The following is a 20,228-nucleotide window of genomic DNA, read 5'->3' on the forward strand; positions in this document are numbered from 1 at the left end:
ATATTTATTTCTAAGTGACTCAGTGATGTGAATGACCATCCTGATTCACAGTGCTCAAATTCGGTTAATTTCGACTTAAAAGTATCTCTTAAATTTAAATAAAGTTCATTAAAATCTGTACTTTTATAAATAACTTCGTATTTTGTATTAAATGACTTCAACTGTTGCTCACCTGTTTTACTTAAAACAAAGTAAGCAAATAGCTCAAAGTTTATTTTAATACATGTATTCTTTAATAATGATATCTCAATCAGTTTCAAAATGTCATCTCGCTTACCATCCAAGAACGTCTCTGCTAAGAGGTACTCGTCTTCTATGGATGGATTTAAGCGATAAGTCATTATTCTGTTCTTAAATGCTGTGGCTATTATATCAATATTTTCAAACTCTGATTTTATCAAACAATTCGATTTGTGGATATTAGTTCGTTTATGATATCTGTATTCATCTCTAGGAATCTCAATTTTACATTTATCACAATTTATACAGGATCTTGATGGTGAATCAGTAGAGGATGGTTTTGCTGAAAAGAATAATTTAAAAGAATAGTAGTAATACATTTATTTAAATACATTTATATAATATACATTATTATTCTAAGTATAAAGTATTGTCAATACACTTAAATCATAGTATGAGTTAAATTAACATTTATTCTATAAAAGTAATAAGATTATACATATTCCTGGAGATTAGTTTAGATAGTATTAAGTATTCTACTGGTACGAGCTTATAAAAGTTGGTGTACGATTTTTAAATTCTTTCCTCGTCTCCTTTATAAATTCATTTATATGTTTCCAGGACTCAGTGTTTGAATTTGTTTTATTTTTTATAGTTATTACGGAATGCCGCCATCGATTGACTGGTGGCACCCGCTCAATTTCATCAGTATTATAAATCTTCAATTCAATATAATAATTTCCAGTTTTATCTTCATCTATTTGACGCGAAAAACCGTTTGCTAATCGCCTTGTTACGTAGGAATAAATGGGTGCTATTTTTTTACCGGTGGTGTTGCTACGATGCAGTTCGTCGTCGTCGTCGCTATCGGTGCCGAAGAGATCTCGCGCCGTAGCTTTCGCCTTCGTCTTCTTCGTAGTAGAAGGCTGGCTATCTGATGTCTTCTCAGGAACCTTTCGCTTCTTCTTGCTTGACTTTGTAGGAACGTCAACTGTTGACTCGTCGGATGATGGGAACAATTGGTCAGCCATTTGCTTAGACCTGAAAATAATAAATAATATTAGTAAGTAAGTGGCAATAGTAACTTTATGATAGAGCTCCCCAATGGATAATAGATTGCTTTATTTTAAATAAATTATTATATTATTAAAGATTGAATACCTAGAAGAGCTTTTAAAATAGTTGAATGATCAAATAGTACAATTATTGAATAGTTGATTGATCGAATAGTCGTTATTAAAAGTTGAATGACTGAATAGTAGAATTATTGAATAGTTGATTGATCGAATAGTCGTTATTAAAAGTTGAATGACTGAATAGTAAAATTAGTAAATTATCAAATAGAAATAAAAGTACTTACATCTTAGAGAAGATCTGGGAAGCTTCTAGGTACCGAGGGGAGCAGCTCCTGCTTGTAGCTCTTGAACAAATGTTATACGGTCTTCCTTCAGTAGCTACACTCTTAAATAGTGGTAAATCTACGTCACAGTATCCCAAATATAGAAAAGGGCACGTGTATTAAATGCTGTGTCAGAAAATATAATCCAAATACGATAGTTTACATTACCTTAAGCATTGTAACATAACACTAATTTAGCTTATTATGATAATACTTACCCGACTGCATCAAAGATGATGTGTTTAATGTATTTATTTTGTGAAACCAATTTCGTTAACCACGTTAATTTGTATAATTGCGCTATGGTGATCAACTGATCACATAGCTAATAAACATGCATAATCAGTATGTTAAAAATACATATTAATTCATATTGATATAGTAAAATATATTTATCTCTTGGTGACTTACAAATTATAAGTTAAATTAATTTATGTAAAAATTAATAAACATAGTCTCTGCCTACCCCGTTGGGAAAGAGGCGTGATGAATATGTATTTACGTATGTATGCATGTAAAAATAGGCGAAACCGATCGCAAAAATAGTATGTTGATATAACGATATTGTTTTGATTAGTCTCCTTATAAAGAAATGCTTACATTGTAAAAAGTAAAATAATTATCTACAACATACTACTTACGATGACTTCACTCGCCGTATCTACTCGATTAAATGTATGAAAAAATATAGAGCGAACAAACGAACAGTCGTATTTATGTTATGAATGTATAATTATGGTAAACAATAATATATCAGGCGTCATGGTGTCTTACGGTTTCAATTACATGATACCATTTTAGACTGTGAATAAATATGCAACAAAATCATACGATTTTGAACTCTATAAATGAAAAAAATATCATATATAAGTAAATGAAAAAAAAAAATATTTTTAAATCTATTCTGTTTCTACTTCGAGCGACATAGCGTTATTGCAGTGCAATGTCGGTAAGTAATTATTTTATTTGTAAAGTATAGTACAATTATACTTTAACCTTAATATAATATAATGGGTGGTATAAAAAATATTTCTGATTATTCCACAGGACACAGAAGATCTTTTCAATTTTATACCTATGGATCAAGCATCAGTGCAACAAAAGGCTGGACAAAAAACGCTGGGTCTTACACGCAAGAGATCAAAAACAGATCAAACATTTTTTCAGTATATAAAGAAACCCGTCACTCGAGGAACAAAAATAATTAAGATAGAAATTTATGACACCGACAATTTCCTAAAATCTGAACAACCGATATGCAACTGTGAAGCTGATGTGTGTGTTCAACATATCGTGAAAACTACATTATTTGATGACATTTATACCTGTACAAGAGAATTAATATCCAAAATTCAAGATGATATTGAAACAAAAGCATAGACTGACTAATTTGCATGATAAATTCTATACCATGTGTTTGAATGTTGTAAATAAATATGTATAAATGAGCATAATTTTAAAAATTTGTAACTTGAAATAAATTGATACTAAAATTAATATTTAGTTTATTTTCTATCTCATAAACTGCAGCACCTTTATAAGGCAGCGGCGGACGGCGCGTACGTGCATTCCAATACCAGCTACGTAACGTGTCGTATGGATCACGTGCTGCTTGAATGCGAGATATTGTTACCTAAAAACGTCTTCTTGAATCATTGAATGAATCTAGCGTGCACTTTGTAAACCAGTAAAGAATTGGAATGCTTATACCTGAATTAAGAATGCTGAATGAATGAATAATATACATGAATTTGAATGATTGTAGATTTTATTAATCAAATGCACATTAAAACGAATAAATAGGAATTAGATATAGGTTTAAGTTTGTATATTAAAAATAGTGTTAATTTAACAATACCAGAATCTCTATATTATTATTGGGTACTTTGCAGATTTATTTGCTCGGCGGCACGCGTTGGAGACGCTTTCGTTAACAATCCATATCAATCCAATATTAATATCTATTTTCGAATAATAAGAATGAATGAATGACTGAATGATGGTTGAAATTGGGCGTTTCTGGATCTGATCTGATCCAGAAACCCCAATTTCAACCTACTTGCAAAACACCCTGTTTTCCATCAATCTGAACAGGCAAGAGCGACTGCCCTGTCGGTTTGAAAAACTTGGCAAAATCCGAACCCAACAGAGATATTTGTTTACTTCACAAAGGTCTAGAGTGTGTATGTGACACGCATGTACGACACGGCGTACTGTAGGCGATTTGGCTCGTGATTCACAGATATTGCCGGCTATGTGTTAACGCGAGTGAACATTGTGAACGGTGGTGTACATGAATCGACCGCAGCGCTAACGTGGGAAGAGTACATTTATTATGTCGAGTCACGGTACTCATTTGGGTATTAGAGATAAAATTAAAATTTACGCTCTGCCCAAAGCAATTTGTAACCGCCCGCTGTACTTCGCGCAGAAAATAGGCTTTGGTTTATCCGCGTTTTACATTCATTTTCATAAGTGGCTTACATTCAACGAATGCGGCTAAGGTCCGGTTAGTGGGAGACCGTCGCGGCGACAGATTGAGGAGATACCTCTCCCGGTTTTACATTACTCTGCTGTTTTAGCCGCTCGGTTTTTAGAGTTGGAAGTTTACCGTTTTCAATTGAAATCTGTTAGACAACCATGAAATGGATATGTTATATAATTGATTCTCTTTAAATCTGCTTAACCTTTACCCACATCAATGTCATACACGTTTTATCCATACTACGCCGTATCTAAATATAAAGTGGTTCGCGCACCTAAGTCTTAAGCGTCTATTAGTCAAAAGAAAGGACCGCAGAACAAGAAATGCCAAGACAATTTGTCAATGAGAATTCATTGTTGTTTGGTTTAGTGTAACCCGCTAGTGAGACTGATAAATGTCCTTTCAGAGTGCGCCGTCAGTCAAATCGCGGTTGCCTGCCCACAAGATATATTGTGGACCCAAGGCTCGTCCTTGTGAAACGCCACGGCCCTTGCGTACTTTAAAATTAACTGTTTCAGTGATTATTCACTAAATACACGATACACTGCCTAAGTTCTGAACTTAAGGTATAACTAACAGCACTTCAGTACAATGACAATATGTTGTCTTCATGTAACGTATAAAGCTGTTATATATTCGTCTTGCAATAATTTTATTTTACAACCACCTTATGAATAGAAAATTAATTCTAAGCTCTTTCTCTAACAAAAGTCTCAAATTCAGGACGTAGTCCCTTTATACTGCGTAGGTGTATAACAAGGTAACACTTACTACTGCGGCCGGACAAAGGGCAGAGGTTGATTGCTAATCAATCACTCGAATATCGGCAACTGACACTTTACCTCAATGGCTCAAGGTTTAATTATTTCGTTGTGAGCATAAAACTATTCACTCACTTTGACGTGGGTTACATTTAATTTGCGAATGCTAACAGTTTTGGAGCCGTTTTCGACTTAGGCAGACCGCAACAAGCATCGCAGGCTGAACAAGAACAAACAAAGTAATTAAACACATCAAACGGTTGAAATTGAAGCTGCGACTCAAAGCGGGCCAGTGACTGGCGGAGAAATGGCAACGGTCACGGTTCATATTACAAGCACCGACGGATCAGAAAGCATACAACGATTAGACGAATTATGTGTGGCTCATAGAAAGCCGTTTCCTCTCCGCTAATCGCCGACACACATAGAATTCATGAGATGATTCCCCTCGGTAAATGTGTTTCGATAAGGATAACACGCATTTGGTTCTGTATTTGCAATATTTGGTGGAATAAGCAAGCGAAAATACTTCGTATGTAAGGTTTACCACTTTAAAAAGTATAATGTGAATTCACGTGAAAGTTTTAGATGATTTTCACAGATTTCACCGGCCATCTACTGCTATTTTATTGGGATTTTGACACTTACATCGACTTCGGAAACCTCACACTCACTCATGTCTTCTCTCACAGTCAGTTTCCCATCTAGTTTTGGGCCGTTCTCTGGATATACGACCGGGGAGGGAAACGAGTTATGCACAATACCTTTATTAAAATACTACCTAAAGAGCAGTGATAGCCGACTGGTATAAGTTAAAACCTCCCACGCAAGTGGTTGCAGGTTCGAACCCGAGGCAACACACCAATGGTTTTTAGAAGTTATGTGTGTATTAGAAATAATTATCACTTGCTCCAACGGTGAAGGAAAACGTATGGCAACTTGCATGCCTGAGAGTTCTTTAGAACAGTTCTTGAAGGTATGCAAAGTCCCTAACCCGCACTTGGCCAGCGTGGTGGACCCAAGGCTTAACCCTTCCCTCATTACGGGAGAAGACCCTTGCCCAGCAGTGGGACATTAATGGGGTAAATTTATAATAATAACTAATTTAACTTTGCCTACTTATTATGTAGGAGGTAAATTATATAATTATTATCGATTGCAATACGAAGCGGTATCAATAATACCGTCGTAGTTTAATAATCACGATTAGTCTAATGGAAGCGCACTGGCTAGTAAAGTGAGTATAGAGCTTAACAACAATAAGCAATTAGCATAATTCGACAGTGTAATTGGCTGGCTATAATATCAATTAATTGTTTTAGCTTTGATCGCAACAGGTCTTATAACGCCCGAGGGTAAATTTAAAAGATCTTTTACACTAAAATTGTTATTGTATGTGTTTTTCGTGACTAGTTGAAATCGAACTAATATGCGAAACATTAAAATCCTGTCTAATTACGAATTAAAAGTTTAACGAGAACATAATTAAAATATATATTTCTTAAAATTAAAAATCTACGTTAATTGTGATTCTATAACCTCTATGATGACCGATCTTTACTTTTACCGAAATTAGTTCTCTAGATCAGCCGTAAATGTGTAACAGACAGACAGATATCCTTTCACATGGTTGTAACTAATGTAAAGAACATGAATGTGTATAAACGGTTTTCACTATAAAATCATAGTGCTCCTAAATACAAATACATTTATTATTTGCGTTTCGTCAGTATAGAAATGCGAGCTATTGTACGGAATTCATCTTGCCGTCACCTAGTGAGCGCTACGTTTATGGTAGCCGTTTGTAAACACAATTTATTGACGTCGTTGAGGTCAAGCCTTCTACCAACTATCGCGTGTTATCACCTGCCATGCTTAATGGACGTACAGTAAAACATTACAAGGCTGATTGAAGAACCGAAAGCTTTTATCTATCAAATAAAAACCATACCTAGGTCATGCGGATTGACTAGCAATGTATAGATGAGTATTGTAGCGTATATATTTTTTTTTTTTTTTTTTTTTTAAAGACTACTCCCGCACTAAGAATTGCTCTTGTGTCGCGGGGACTTTTTACAAACATACAAACAACGGACACAAAGCACAACCAGACCCGAAGCAATTATTTGTGGATCGCACAAATAATTGCTCCGTGTGGGAATCGAACCCACGACCTCCTGTTGCAGTGGTATCGGCGTGGCGACCTAAACCACTGCGCCACGGAGGCAGTCAAAAAAATATTGCTTGTATATCGACTAGATTAGTCGTGTTAGATTTGATTATCTCAATTGTTTTCCTTGGATTACTGTTCATTTTCATTCTTGTTCTTTTACATATAACAGCCACATTGCCGAAGGTCCTGTTGATTGATAGCAAACTTGAGGTAAAAAAGTTAGGCAAGCTAAAAATTTGTACAAAAAATTGTAACGCACAATCTTATCATCGGCTGCACAAGAAAATACATAAAAATGCCGCAAATGTATAGAAGTAATTAGAAATAACGAGCAACGCGACGGGCAATAGGTATATTTTATCGGATTACATGAACGTTATCAACCCTCCGGACACACACACCTCGTTGGGGAGCCGGCCGCTTGCCGATGGTAAATTAACACCCTGTATAAGAGTAATAACAACTATGTTTTAGGGTAAGACGGTCGTGTGAAAGTTTACGGTTTGAGGCGACGCGCGACGTAAACTAAGAAATGTGCAGCTATTTGCGTGAATCTAATTAAAAAATAATTAACTTACGTTTATAGTATGGTCAACTTGTTAAAATATATTTGTGTTATGTGTTTTATGACTCACGTATAATATTATGTCAGTCTGCTTCCTATGGTGCTTGTTCATTTACAGCTGTATTAATGTTTTAGTTGCTTTTTAGGTATGTATCCAATTATTAAATACATATATATTAGGTCCGGGAAAAAGTCTTTTCCCATTATAGAATGTATGAACTTGTAATAAAATCTTTTCTCTACACAAAAAAGCTCGATATTTGGGTACCTCACGAGCTCACTGAAAGAAACCTAATGAACCATGTACTCATTTGTGATTCTTGAAGCCAAAGAAATTTTATTACAAGTTCGTACATACTATAATGCGAAAAGATCTATGATTTTGAAGAGTGCTTACCATAAATTTTTAGTCTTCCCTTGTATTTTATTTCTACATCAAGGCGTCGCATCGAAATACCTCGCGCATTATAATACTGTTGATTGTCATCCGAAACTCAATCTTGTGATTCCCAAATGTATGACATAGATACATGTAATGACAATTAATAGTTCCCCAACCAATATTATGTCGGTATTATACAGGTATTACTTATGCACATAATTGCTTAATTGCTTTGATAGGATTACAATAATTCAACCTAATTAACAATCAAGTGAGCGACGTGAATCAGTGAACGCAATCTATTGTCTTGTCTCGAGGTAAAATAGCGAGGAAATTGTGAAATTATTTTCTCAGATTGAACAATACAATCTAAGTTAAATCTCAAATATACATAAAGATATAAAATTGTAAATATTTTTTGTTTACTTTTAAGCTTACCTATCGCAAATGGTGCTACGGACTGTGCTACGGAGCTACAATCACTCGTAGCACATTTTCTTCTTCGTAGCACTAACGCTTTTACAATACTCCAAAGACACTGCGGCGCTGCTAGCCAATTGCGCTCATCGGTCGGTAAACGATCTATGGGTGAAGCAACACTTGGCACTGTCATTCCGTCGATGGGTGAGTTCCATTCCATAGTGGAGCTTGGACTAAGCGTCACCGTGCTTCGGAGGGCACGTTAAAAGTCGCCCCCGGTTGTTGTTAATTAAGATAACAGTCGTTAAACCATGTCATAGTATTTTTGGGTAGCTTAAACCACGATACTAGGTTGACCACTAACCATACGATAGAAAAACAATAAGAATTGTCCGAATAATGGCCACGTTTCAAGCTTAATAATATTCTACTAACACAGTTAACTTTATTTAAATACAAACTAAAAATCTTCTGCATTCAGAATGGAATAAAGCAAAAACTACCAAGACGGGCAAAAAAAGAAATCAAAAACAACTAGTGAAGAAGCTTTCCACCTCGTTACTCAAACTGTTTGTAGATATAAGAAAACTGTTAATATTAGTTACCTTCTCATCTTACAATGAAGTTTGAAGCGAGGCTTTCGACATGAAAATAATAAAATGTTCGCGCTCTTTATACTCAAGAGTTCGGTCGCGGCGGGAGGCTGCTACGAGTTTTTAAAAAGTAAATTGTTTAACGTTTCTCTTTCAATACACGTCTAAGGGTAACTTTAATCTAGGGTTGACACTCTGATTTTAGTCTCACGGTGTAATTCAGTTTGTTATTAAATTACTGAACGAATACTACGTAGCAATGAATATACACTACACAGGTTTAGAAAAAGAAGTTTATGTTTATTATTTAAGTACATATTTCCCACTATATTGTAAGATACTTCCTAAATTCTTTAGACAAAAACAAGGACTTCTCACTAAATACATTTCTGTTCTTGAAAATAAATTAATTATAAAATATAACTAACCTACTACATAAATATAACTGCATTTCAAATCAAACTTTTGAAAGCAAATGCAATTAAGATGGTAGTTCATTTTTTAAGCTTTAAAGTCTTTACTCTTTTTATACCTGCTAATATCTTTTATTCAATTGTTGCTCCCATCTATGAGCTATCAATTAAGTTACCATAACATTTGTAATATATTGTCAAACATTTATGTGACAGCCCTGTTGCGAAGCCCTGCGGCAGGCGCTTTGTACGGCCTTTGATTGGCAGACGACAATCCAAAAATTGTTTTATACAACAATTTTATTGACGTCGAATATTCCTTTTTGGTTTTCAAAATAAATTTTATTAAGTACCTAGAGGTACAGTAAATATTATATCTCTTGAATAGCCTTTAAATTTGGACAAAGAGATAGGCTTTTGATACTAATAAATAATTTATTAGCCCAAATTACTAAACAAATTTTATCTTTTGTAACATCAAGATAATAATAACTTTACTTATTTAATTACTCACTTCAAGAACCATAATTGAGTACCGAAAGAGTAGGTACTTACTGTAAGTTTATTGACTCTTCAAACATAATTTTATTAAAAATAGACAGCAGTTTGTTGCAAACTTGTGAACGCGATTACATCAATGTCGAGCATGTTTGTAATAAAAACTTTTATTCTATTATATAGAGTAGACAAATACGAAGAAGGCTTTCGTAAACTTGACCTTTAAAGATTAAGGCTTTGTCAAATTTTACGCGGGAATTTAGCCACAGCGAATTTATAACTGGACAAATTGTTAGCTTAATTTATTAATCCTTAGAAAGTGCGTCATACATTTCGAAATGTAGAGAAAACGGTCATAGCTGTAGTACTTACCAGTCGGTACACGACCAGCTTTCACAGATAAGTGGCAGCCACTACTATAATAGTGCTTAACATCTTCGTGCTATTTTGGCACGTTAAAACTTAGTGCCGATTATTGTACAGTAAGATAACAATCGTCAAACCACGTAGAAAGATTTAATAGACGTGTTTACAAATAAACCACACATGCTTAAATCACACAACACCAAAACGAAGGATCTAATCAGGTAATATACTGCAGCAATATTTAACGACAATTTAAATATCGTGGAGGCTGCGGCGAAGTGCGGACACGCCGGGAGTCCGAGGGACCGCTGACACCGTTCCACCCTGACTAATGCCCCGCATTAATAACCCTGGTAATTAATTGTTTGCATGTCCACCGAAGAAACGTCCCATCTCGTGAATTCTCTCGTATAATTTAAATTAACGAAGTGAACCTCCATACGGTTCACGAACAAAAATGATGAGCGGTTCTAACACAATTGTTGCACTAATCCCACTTGAATTCCGTGGAATTAGTTCGTCTCTGTTGTTATTTGTTGTTTTTTGGAAATTTTGTTCTGTTTTGAGAACTCTAAAGCTAACGTAGATTTCAAATCATTTCTTTTTGTGTATTTTTTTAAATGCAGCATCGTTCGAAAGCTATTTCTAAAGAAATACACCGCCAAAACAAAAAGTAGAGTCGATAAAATAAATTGATACTTACACAAAAAGGTTGGTTCCAAACAGCCCATTTATTTTTCTAAAATGAAGAGAAGTACAAAAGCGCATTCAATAATAACGCTCATTTACCAAACCCAACATTAACATCGCAAAATTCAAATAAGGATCAGCAAAAACGTTCTTTAAAACAAGGCGATTCAACTTGTAAAACATGATGAAGGTAATTTTGTCCACTTGATGCGGATGTTCGCCCGTTGCTTCAGTGGAAGTGCCCTTGAGCGGGATGGATCGTAAAATATACGACACTTCAATATGTATGGGTGAAAGCAGTCCGTTTACTGCCCACTTAGAAAAAAATGTTGGCTTAATTCAGCACGTCGTTCCCCCTGCCATCTCCCGCTATAAATACGAACGAACGATTCATGCGATTTGATGGCGAAACACTTGAACCGAGAAAGACTCGAAGGGGTAATTAGCTTTTACCTTCCTATTTATATTTTGCAGAAAAAAAAACTTGTTCAAAAATCATTCGATGCGCGTTCGTACGTCAGCATATTTTCTTCCACTGTCGTATGTTTGCAAAGGGGACGCGCATTTCTATTAACATTAGCATAATTTGAAATGGAAACGTTATTTCTTTGATATTCTCATTTCTATGTAAATCGTATAATCTTGAAGCTTTTAATATGAAATTAATATGTAGCTACTTGGCCATCACCAAATGGTCTTACTGTAGAACTGAACAATGGAACAAAAAGTGAGTATTAATAGAAATAAAAATACACTTAGATAGTGGGACAGGTAAAAGGCCACGTTCTCTTTAAAAACACGGTACGTTATATTTCGGCACACATCATCGATTTCGGCGAACGGCGGCGATCTGGACAATGAAAGAAAGAAGTGTGGGCTGGATGGTGAACACAAAGGCGCGTACATACCTCCCTTGGAAAAATAGTGACGGCATGAAACTTGACGTCATACCGCACCCACAATCACCACCCTTTGATGCACCGTCCGCAAACAATAGCAACGAATAAAAAGTTTTTCGATGTTTTTACTGACTGTGATTTGAGTTTTATAGACAAGGTTGTTTCGCAAAATGGTATAAATAAAAGTAACATACACAATGATATACTACAATCTACTCAACTAACTTTCTTCCGCAACTTCGGTTCTTTAATAAATAGATATTGAATCCTTATTAATCCAGTAAGTAATTAAAGGTCTGCGTTATTAAGATTCTACCCTTCGATTACTCTTATTTACAGATTTTATGGACTGTATCTGTAATAGATACATGAAATGAAAAAAACATAAACTGGTAGAACATTTGAAATTTCAATTCGTCACGATGAAAAATCCTCGGTGTTACAAAAATGAATTCATATTCCGTAACTCGCACGCTCACAGCACAGTATTGCGTTTCATGTAAACGATTTTGACATTTTATTCAGAAACTGCGACCACAATACCTCAGCCATATGTTTTTTTATTACTTTTTTCCCAGTCGGTGTCAGTGATCGGCGGCGAAACTTAAAAGCCTCGGTACAAAGGGAAACACACATCCGGCCTCACGACTATTGTTGCGGCGAACCGACCTCACTCTTCGGTCCTCTCCGAGACGACGTCGCCTTCGAACCCCTCCCAACACCTTACAGGTAAAATAAAATAACCATCAAAACCGGCCCTTACGTCCGCGCTTACATCAACACCAAATATTAAACAACAAAAAACATTTCCACTCCTAAAACAAACACTTTTTATTGTTTCAAAAAAGTTACTTAAGCATTTGTGTGTCAATAGAGGCACAACAATCGCCGCGGCCCAAAACAAATGCAAAATAAACTCAATTAAATAAACATCACATATATACTTTACGCCCATTGAACATGAACTGGCCCCCGTATTTACAAAACTCGACCTCATATGAGTACGAATTCATTTCAAAGGAATTTCTAAACAACCGGATCCCGAGTTCCCAATGGTATTCCAACAAAGCCTGGAAGTTGTAGAGGTATTCCAAATTGTTTACAAAATTCAATCCTAAAGCTTCGAGCCAGATTAAATCTAATTTCAACTTCAAGGTAAGTCTGAAATAAGTCTTCATAAAAGCGGAACCCTTTGATTTAACCCTTCCCGAAGTTGGGCCTGCTGATTGCCCGAAAGTTAGTCCCGCTTGTATTTCGCGCTGTCTTTTTTCGTCGGAAAAAACAAATCGAAAACAAGCGAGTAAGTAATGGCTTAAAAGTGACTTCTGGGATCGAGTGCGGGGCCGGTGTCGCCGATCCGGGGCTTAGCGGGAGCGACTCTGCTCGAAACATCTTAGCGTAGCGATTACACGCCGCCACTCTTGTAATCACTTTTTCTCCCTGTTATCGACTTATCCTTTGCATTTGTAACATAGATATTATACTACTCATAGATATAATCTACGTACTAATTATATTATTTTTAATTTAGATTTACGAATGACTAATTGTCGAACGATCTTATTGAATACAAATAAAATTTTCTAATAGCTACTTATTAAAAAAAATCTTATTGCACGAAGGGAATAAAGTATATTCGCGAAGCATTCGCTTTCGAGAACACAGTAAGGTGCGCGAGGAGCTCCAAATAGGGCCCAAAGGGGCGTTCATTTTTGTAACGCTTCATTTGCAACAGAACTTTTAAGTAGTTCAAGCAACGCTCGCTCCCCGTATTTCCTCAAAACAAATACTTAGTAGGTACTTCCTACTTTATCCATGAACTAAAATGTTACCATGTTACGCGGAAAATTTGTTATTTCACGAACATGTAAATAAATTTGGAAGTTGAAAACTAGATGAACTACATACCGAACTAGTTAGAGAAGCTTGTTTATTTATTTACAGCACTCGTGTAACATACAAACGTAGATCAATAGCATTAATCACAGTTACCGAAAATAGGTAAAAAAGTTTAAAGAGTATATTATTCTAAACAGTGTTATTATCACTGTTGCAAAGTTAAAGTTTAATAATGAATGCTAATTAGGACAATCTGCATAAGATCCATCCAACGATCTAAAGGATTTACAGAAATTGAGCTTTTATAAAGAAGTTTTTAGCTGTCAATATTTAACTGAGTACAACTTACTTACTAATAGAAACAAGGAAAAGAAGTGACTAAGAACACGTGTTAGAACAAAAGAGCGTCTACGATCCAAAATAAAAGTGTCCAAATGCACCTAAAAATTCTCAAAGAAAACTTGCGACGCCAACATAAATATTTGTCGAGTACGATCGTATTTTACAGTTGAACGCCGACAATGTTCTAAGCATCGGAGTTATGAATCTAAACCGGAGGTTGACTGCTGGAAACGCGCCGGAACCGGAAGGGATTCAGCAATTGACGCGGGCGTCCCGCAGCGACTCTCACTGAGACTCCACCGCTCTCTCGTCATACTCGTATTTTTACCGAGAAATTGACACGCCTTTTATATGACATCCCTATCCGAAGCAACGTTTCTAATTTAGAAAAATATATTAAATTACTCGGAAGATATCAAGCAAGTTTTATTGGATATGTTGATGCGTGGTTCTGACAGTGAATTAAGAAAGTATGCGCTATTTTAGTTTCGAGTAGTCGATCTCGTCTAAACTAAGCATGGCCGTATTTTAGAACTTACGTCTGACGAAACTTCTGGCCTCGTTGAATTTTAGTTGTACATTTGTTTCTAGTTTAATGTTTTTGGACATTCAAACCTCGCAATCGGACCGACAGAGAAGTTTTGTCAGTTAAAGTTTATAGCATGTAAACATCTGTTTCATGATGCTCATCTCAAAGAAAAGTAGGTGAGTACATAAAAAAGTTTTTTGTTATTTTATGCGGTGTCTTTATTACAAAAAATATTTTTGACGAAATATCGTAAAAATATGCGACAAGCTGTAAAAGGTACAGATTTTTATACGAATGCCCGAAGACTTGTAAAAATATTCATAATACTAAAAATTCTGGTAAGTTCCAATTTTCTTTGCCAAATAACCTTGCCTTTAATCCAAAGTATGTTTAAAATTAAATGTTCAGCAGTGCACACGAGACGAGGTGGAGGCAAAGGTATAAAGCCTTCGTCCCAAACATTTTCTGCTCATTGAGCGAAAGACATCGAACGCATTTACACGTGGAATAAAGCAAAAAGAAGCATACAATGCGGATCGGTTTCCTGTGGTATTGCCTCGTTTTACGTCGCGACGCATTTACAATCGCTTTCAGTATAATGTGGGCTTTACTGCAATGTGCATCGACAATAGGTAATTTTATAGCTACCACTTTAACGTGGAAAGGTTTTGTCGAACAATAGTTAACTGATTCGGTCTGCTACGAAATAAAAGCTTTAGGAAATGTTGATGATTTATGCATTGCGTCTTTTAACTCATAGATTTTACAACGGAAAGTGGATTTTGTTGTGTTTTTTATATTTAAAATAAGATTTTAGTTTTTATTTCAGACTTTGTAGTTCAACTTATATAATATTTAGTCAGTGGACGGACGATATTCCTAAATAAAATATTTGAAATAATAAAGACAAAACAACACCTACATAAACCTTGCCCCTTCAGCCGCACAACCGACATCTATTTAATAAATAAAACTCCTCGGTTTTGACATCTCTGCCGAAACGCACCTCCCATCAATAAGTGCCAATAATTTGGCTCTTATTTTATTTGCAGCGGCCCGACGGTCCGACCAGCCTGACAGATGGAGCAATCAGCCGAACCCTGGCACATGCTGACACAGATTTCACACCAAGGTCTCGCCCTGACAGGGGAATTTATTTATCACGCTGTAAATCCACTCATCTTGTTTATGTTAAGCTACAAGTAGTGGAATATTCCGATATTCCTAGTCTAGAATTTCGTTTGACGCATTGCAAAGGTACAAAGGCTGAATGACCAAGCCGAACAGAAATACTGCCGCTGAAATGAGAATATAGAAAGCTCGACTTACCTGAATGGTTTTCGATTCTGTGAATCTATGAATAAATAACTATGAAAGCTGATTGAAATAAATGAGAATTTTGAGGTCTTAAATATTTGAGGTTAGACTTAGACCTAATTTTAGACAGTCCAATTAAAACTGCTCAGCAGAATCTACTAAGAAATAAAATGGAAAATGGACTCGTCCAAATCACGTACTTGGCCACTAATCTTCAAGGGAACAAATCAAATGAAAGGAGTGTTAGGTTGGAACGTGCGAGTGTCGGTTGTGTTACCTGTCCCCTACGAGCTGATTTAAACCCACCGCGGCTAATAAAATAAGCTGCCTAATAAGAGTTCCTGATAGCATCCGGTTAGAGCTTCCTACAAAGTTAGCGATGAAATTCCAATCGACTCAAGGAACTTTTAACTTACTTTATAAATGGATTTAACTGTTTATTATATCAACAGTCTCGGATCCGGGTTCAATGTGCTTTAAACTGATTTAAGGACTGAGCCGAGAATTTTCAGTATTTTATTTTTACTTGCTTATTTCCTAATTTGTTGTTGTTTCGTAAAAATACAGTGACTGTATAGCAAAATTTACATAATTATGTTTCCAATTCATCCCTATTTTTTTAATTTTACAGGAATACGCAGTAACCAAATTAAAGCATTAAACAATATTTTAACTTAACCCATTGCCTATTTTAACTTAACCAATTGATTTCAATAAAAGCACTTTGTTGTGTATTTTGAAATCATTACCTCTACAGTAACGGCAAATTTTCAGTAAAAGTAACACTCACTAGAAAACGCAAATCAAAAACACCTTATTAGCACAAACATAAATAAATACGCAAATAAACCATAATAACCGTATCGATAGTCTAGTTGGGCATCACTCGTGATCCGTGGCGAGATCAGGCGCACGTCGACAGTTTTCACCCCATTTGGGGCGCGTTTTTACGGCACCGGCACCCACTCATCCGGCCTTTCTACAACAAACACTACGTTCCGTTCTCCTCTGTTACTCTACCACCCGTCGTATAATACACTTGATAGAACTTGTATGAATATTGAATATACGACGCTTTCAATTGTTCAACCGATAAAGGGTTTAGTTGAAAACTGCTTGAAGTTTATACTTTACACGTCTTGTTTTACTCTAGCAATAGCAATCTGAAGAGTAGAGACACTTTTCTGTAGAAGTATTATTTTGTATTTAATTTTATCTTAAAAATCCGAATAATAGTAAAAGTTACTCCTGTGAAAAGATTGCAGTCTCAAATCATTGAGTTATCATTGTACTTCGCCTCTCATAAGATAAAATGTATTTTTAGTGATTTGTAACTATCGTTAAATAGTATTGCGCCACTACAAAGGTCTACCTGCCCATTTAATTACGAACAACAAATATACCACTCCCAAATTAAAATAGGTTAAAACCATCTGATATTTAAAAGGTATACTTTCATTTTTCGCTCACAAAACTCGACAAATAAATAAAAAAATCACATCACAAACAATGAAATGTATTTTCAAAAATCGTAACTCTAATGTACCTCTGTATTTAGGGCGGGCCACAGTAAATAACGCTGAAAACAAGTAAGCGTACATTCCAATTGAATTGGCAAATGGAAATGATAGAATATCGTAAAATATCGTCGCTTACGTAAATGCTGTTGGCTGCGTTATTTATACGTTGCTTTTGAACGTACCCCTTTTAACGGCAGTTTTAAGTGCTGCCCATGGTGGTCCGGCTATGGTGGAACTGTACCTAAAGAGCTGAGATGTGCGGTGATTGAGACAGCAGTGGTTTACCGAAGCCATAGACTGCCCAAAGAAATACGAAACTGTGTAAATCGCGATGAAAATTCAGGCTATGAACTTAGACTGCAGTTTGTCTAATACTTCAGAAAAGATATTCTCCGAATAGAAAAATATGTTCTATTTCATCGCCTAAAATATCTTAATTTTTGAGCCTGACTGACCTTGCCTCACATTAATTGCTATATTTGTCATTTTGAGTCAGATTTATTATGAGACCACTGCTTATCGCTTGCACCACACGATCTGTGTGAATGGGAAAAGTGGTAGCTTTTACCTACCTGTAGGTATTTAATATTGTTTTTCATTTGATTGTTTATTGTATGTTAAATTAAAAAATGTAGCATACGAATGACCAATATAAACATTAAATACTTAAAAAACACATAACGAGTTTTTTTTCACCTAGACATCAAACAGTATAAAAGAATACGGGAATTAACGCGAACACGCATTTTACCTTAAAATGCCTATCAAACAGTAACGCCTATTTCGACCTAGCTCATTATTTTTCGAAAAAAAATCTTTGTTTTACAGGAATTGCTTCCGTTTTGAAATATTGATGACAAGTATTATTAATTCTAACTGTGTCGTTAAAAGCTGTGAAAAATTACCTCTTGTTATCCTTTTGCATCAATTTCATTATGCCTAATGATGAAATTTCAATGTTTTTCCTTATCCAATCGTGAAACCAAGTAAATACCCTAACATATGTGTGTTCAACCTATTACGTAGATAAACGCACTGCGCAGTAATAAGATTTAACATTATTAATATGAGACGTAAATTGAGTCGTATCTTTCTGGTTCATTGAATTTAGGTTAACTGATATCTAGTACTTGAGTTCCTACCACCAAAATATTAGTGCGGCATTTATTGATATTATTATGAATGGACTTTTTTATCTGACTTGATTTGCGACGGCCATGATCTAGAACTAACCTTGATGTTTTTATGCAGGGAATAAATGAAAAAGTTTACTCTTTCGCTCTCTTTTAGTCTCTATACTGCATAATTAAATAAATAAATAAATATAAATAAATAATAAATAATTAATAGTTATTTTGATTAGCTGAATACTTAGTTTTATAAAATACTAGCTGACCCGCGCAACTTCGCTTGCGTCACATAAGAGAATCATAATTTTCCCCGTTTTTGTAACATTTTTCACTGGTACTCTGCTCCTATTGGTCGTAGCGTGATGATATATAGCCTATAGCCTTCCTCGATAAATGGGCTATCTAACACTGAAAGAATTTTTCAAATCGGACCAGTAGTTCCCGAGATTAAACAAACAAACAAACAAACAAACAAACTCTTCAGCTTTATAATATTAGTATAGATGTAGCTGTTCGCGGTCCTGTATAACTTGATGTATGGATCTGAATGAGTCAAAGGAAGTTATTAAGGATTGTAACAAGTGGTGTTTTTGGTCTCTGTCTACCCCTTTGGGAAAATGCGTGATTTTATGTAGGTACATAGGCGTAGGTATGTACCTAGCTGTTTCATAAATAATTTAACTTAGTTACAACTTAGTAACTTCTCTATACATCTTCTTCTGCATACTGTTAAATAGCCCTCATTTGATAAAAATATGTTGCCCTAATTATTTTTAATTTGGTTACGGAATAAAATGAGTTTTTTGTTTCTTTTGTTAAATAGTAGGTACATGTATAGTACGTACCTATATGTATACGTAGTAGAGAACTCTACAAAGATATTTTTTTAATTAAGTTAACACCCGCTCTAGGCTGGCTTATCTTACATTAATTTTCTGATAATATCTAATACACACAACCAACTTAATAAATAGGTAGTTACCTACTCCTGGTTTAATAAAACCTAAAACTTACAAAAAATTGAATGGCGATATTAGCGTTGAAAATAAATCGTGATGGCTGTTGAAACAGTTGACATTAGCAAGTTTATAAGAATAATAGATGTATAGTTTGTGTAGGTAGTGTGTGTAACATGTGGCAGTGAGAAGTCTCGCCAACGGTGGCGGCACTTCGGCTCGCACTTCTCTCGTGTCCAACAAACTCGTTAAAAGTTGGTGAAACAACGGAAGCACCGTTACTTGCCAGACACTTGCGAGTCGCGACGTTAAGTAGAAAAGTATAACACGACAATAATATGAAACATTTTGTTGCCAGACACAACTAACGCCGGGATATTTAAGCTGATATCTACAGTTCACGGAGCGACTTTACACTTTTATATTTTCCATTGTTTGTTCTGGCCAGTTGGAGATAACGCAGACTAGACAACTAGAGGATTAAGAGAGATAACCTGAAAAAATAAGAGTCGGAGCTTTGCTGTCTTTTAGGAAGAAAATATTGACTGCCATTTTAGGCTCAAAATTTACATCGACCCATATCATAAATTGAGAAGGCGAACCGATCGGCGTGCAAAAAAATTTACGAGATATTTCGTAGGTACCTATTTCAGTAGTAATCTAGAGAACAATAGCGGTTCGGTGTGGTCGTCGTTAAAATTATAAATACCCCGGCTCACTAACTGCCCCTGTATTCCGTTAAGAGGATTCCCAAAGCTGTAAATTGCGTGC

General features: G+C 35.5%; 1 protein-coding gene across 1 annotated transcript; it reads right to left on the bottom strand.

Moving 5' to 3' along the window:
• Positions 1-716: 716 nt before the first annotated feature.
• On the bottom strand, positions 717-1,682 carry LOC142979281 (uncharacterized). Its single transcript, XM_076124155.1, has 2 exons — positions 1,541-1,682; positions 717-1,221 (listed from the first exon to the last, which is right to left on the bottom strand). Coding segments are annotated over exons 1-2 (507 nt in total). The 5' UTR covers positions 1,543-1,682.
• Positions 1,683-20,228: the final 18,546 nt, after the last annotated feature.

Source organism: Anticarsia gemmatalis, chromosome 1 (assembly GCF_050436995.1).
Source record: "Anticarsia gemmatalis isolate Benzon Research Colony breed Stoneville strain chromosome 1, ilAntGemm2 primary, whole genome shotgun sequence".
NCBI lineage: Eukaryota > Metazoa > Arthropoda > Insecta > Lepidoptera > Erebidae > Anticarsia > Anticarsia gemmatalis.